The sequence below is a fragment of the Sinocyclocheilus anshuiensis genome, unplaced genomic scaffold (assembly GCF_001515605.1).
Source record: "Sinocyclocheilus anshuiensis isolate Anshui unplaced genomic scaffold, SAMN03320099.WGS_v1.1 scaffold343, whole genome shotgun sequence".
NCBI lineage: Eukaryota > Metazoa > Chordata > Actinopteri > Cypriniformes > Cyprinidae > Sinocyclocheilus > Sinocyclocheilus anshuiensis.
In genome coordinates, this window is record NW_015549598.1 from 1,958,055 (window position 1) to 1,961,426 (window position 3,372).

General features: G+C 36.5%; 1 protein-coding gene across 1 annotated transcript in view; it reads right to left on the bottom strand.

Moving 5' to 3' along the window:
• LOC107658647 (poly(ADP-ribose) glycohydrolase-like) overlaps positions 1-3,372 on the bottom strand; it is an 8,341-nt gene that overhangs the window by 4,029 nt on the left and 940 nt on the right. Inside the window, exons 2-6 of the mRNA XM_016447290.1 lie at positions 964-1,124; positions 769-855; positions 491-601; positions 340-411; positions 159-245 (exon numbers count right to left, since the gene is read on the bottom strand). Coding sequence (XP_016302776.1) covers positions 159-245; positions 340-411; positions 491-601; positions 769-855; positions 964-1,107 — 501 coding nt within the window. The 5' untranslated portion in view covers positions 1,108-1,124. The remainder of the gene's footprint in view (positions 1-158; positions 246-339; positions 412-490; positions 602-768; positions 856-963; positions 1,125-3,372) is intronic.

A 3,372-nucleotide genomic window follows, 5' to 3' on the forward strand; every position in this document is an offset into this window, starting at 1 on the left:
CCTGCAACAAAAGACAGCAAAATCATTGCCAAAATCATTCAGTGTGGACCAGACTTGAGTTACATTACTTTTAACAATAAAACAAATCAATTTACAACCCACGTTATACTAGTACTTTGGGATTCTTAATTAACACAATGTAGGAACCTGTAACATACCTGTGTAATGAGATCAGGTAAATCAAGAGCTAGTTTGGCCATATTTGGGATCAGCAAATGGAGATTATTGTCCTTCGCGTGTAAGTGCTGTAGAGCGATTACACAAATCTGTCATCAATATGTATTTTCACTTTTAACATTTACCTGTCCTCCGATATAAACTAGAGAATGATTCACTAACCCGACCATATAAAAAAAGTGCATCGAAAGTCCATCTGTCTTTGTTGTTGGAATTGTAAGACATTATTGCGGTCTACAAAAGACAGAAAACTGGTCACATTATGATAAACATGCCTGAGCTCGCATAAAATTAATTGTCATTGTTACAGTACCTGAACATCCCCAATAGAGTTATTTCCTTTGGTGAGATTGTGCAACGCACAACAGGTGACGTCCCAGTGAGAGGGTGGTGAATGGGACTTGTTGGGGGATTCAGGCGGTGGCTATGGGGAATAATCATTACTGAATATGAATGAATAATGAATACCCCATACCCTCTCTATTTTCACTTTGAACAAGTTACTTGTTCAGAAAAGCTCTTTATATAGAAATTATGATGATCTTTAGAGAGAGAGATTTGCTATAAAGCACTCTGGATGCCTATACTTACATACAGATGTGGTAACTTCACATGGTGGGAATCCCAAACATGAGTCCCTTGATGAGAGACGATTACACCACTTTGGAAACATGGAATCTGCTCAGACAAGCCAGTAACATGAATTATGACTGAATCAGTATTCACAGCACACTTTATAAAGTAATTAGAATACAAAAAATAAGGATGAAGTTGCATGGTTCTTACATCTATCAGTATTGTATGTCCTTTCTTGAGAAGTGGCTGGTTAAGCTCTGTGGCGAAGTCTTGCATTGTCTTGAGGTTCTTGATGGGATATGTGGATCCCGGCTTTGGTTTAGTTCCTAAGCTGGAAGCAGCTGAAGTGCTCATAGTGCACTTTGAGAGGGCTGGTTTGAGAACCATAGAAAAATATTATTACAAAAAAATAATAATAATAATTAAGAAAAAGCATCATTACACTGCTTGGAACAGAAAATTATAATAATAATACTATTTATGATATGCCCTAGAGCAGTGAATCTCAACCTTTTGGCATACCGGACCCCAGTCCAATTCAGAACCATCCTCAAGGACCCCCAGAACAAAATTGACTCGTATCATTTGTGTCTTTGTGAGGACCAAATGCAGTCAAATATAATTAAAGTCAGCTGACTTGTCCAGTATTTGGCCATATCATCAGCTATATTGGATTTTTCTTTCATGGGAACATGTCATGTCAAAATATACAAAATTTATACAAAAATTCATACTTTATACGGACCCCCTGGCCTTATGTCAAGGACCACTAGGGGTCCACGGACCCCTGGTTGAGAAACACTGCCCTAGAGGACACCAGGACTCAGTTAATAAGAAAATGAAAACAATATTGCCAAAACATTTTTTTATTTAAATTTTATATTCGATAAAGCAATTAATATTTAGGTTCCAGGCTACTTTCTTTTCTATAACTTGTCCAAACTTTGCACAAAGATTTAAAAAAAAAAAAAACTTTGTACAAATATTCTCAACTATGAAAGATATTAGAGAATGGTTTGATACACTATTTTACTTTACTTTTTAGCTACAAAATATTATCATATTCCCATAAGAGTGTTGACTTTAGTCATTCAGTCAGTGTCAGTCATATTTAAAGACCAAGGAGAGAGGGAATTGTCGCGGTTAAACCTCCAAACATTTGGTATCTCTGAAAAGACCTGAATGTGCTCTTTATAGTAATAAAACTGACTTATATGGTCTCAAAGAAATGTATTATAATATAATTTCAGGACATTACCTCTTATGGCTGGGTCTCAGGGGGATAAAGAACACAACTCATATTCGAGTATAGAACAAAAGGCAAAGGGGTTCATTTTTTATTCGTGAAAGTTTATTAACGGGGTTCGAACGTTGCAATAAAGAAAAAAATCGAAAGTTCGATTCGAAGTTAGAACGCGAATATCCTCCTGCGAACAGCTCGAGCGCGTGACTTTGCAGCTGGTTATATGGCGATACATTGGTCAAATATGAGATTGTGTTTCAAGAGCGAACTTTGAACAGCGCTAAATTACCTTTGCGTTAAATAATTTAGCAGACATTAATAAAATAATTCGCTTATTGGCTAAAATGATACTGAAAGCGATTTATATTTTGTCAAAAACTATGATTACCATGGTCAACGTTTAGGGTGATTAAACAACATTCAATTGGAGTAGGAGAAAGAAAGGAAACGTAGTAAAAAAAAAGTATGTATATAAATCAAACTCATATAGCCTATTTAAAAGATGCTGAAATAGGCTTTGCACCTCATCTATTTCCTTTAAAATTACTTATATACACTATGTAGTGCTTTAATTTATACTGTATGGAACTCTTTCACTTTTGATTTTCTGAATTGTGTGTACAGTCTTTAAAAACATGTTTTTAAAAGTACCGTAACTGAAGTGAAGCTGAATTGAGGGGGAGGGAGGTAAATAATATCTACTCACTTGTTCGTCTTTAATTGTTCGTCCCAGATGTTGACGTTCAGTGTCTGTGAATGCTTGTGATGAGAGTGATGACTACATTTATTTGTCACACCTCCTAATGGTCGGTCACTTGTTCGGTTGCCATTCGTCACGTCAACCACAAGATGGCACCACACTCCAATTATTATAGCCATTCATTACTTTCTTAAAACTTCTCTTAAAGCGTTAAAACCGTGCTACTTCTAGCTACACTTTCAGAAAAAAAAAAGGTACAAAAGCTGTCTCTGGGACGGTACCGTTTGAAAAGGTACACTTTTGTACCTTATTAACTCCTAAAGGATGCATATTAGATCCTTAGAGGTACATATTAGTACCTCAAGTATACATATTAGTTCTTAAATAGGTACATATAAATGTCTTTTGAAAGGGTACTGCCCAGTGACAACTTTTGTACCTTTTTTTGTTACTGCTTCTGTTCACAAAACTGCAGCTACTAACCACTGGCCATTGTGTCTCAGGTCTGCATAATGTCTGTTGGACAAACCTGTGCTCACTGGTGCCTGAAGCCCTCAGCGGTACGCCATGGACAGAGATTCGCCTCAGGTAAGAGGAACAACAGCTCTCTTTAAATGTGAAAAGCTCTCCATGTTTGAGTCAGACGGTTGGTCCTTTCCTGAGGGTTTTTTTTTTT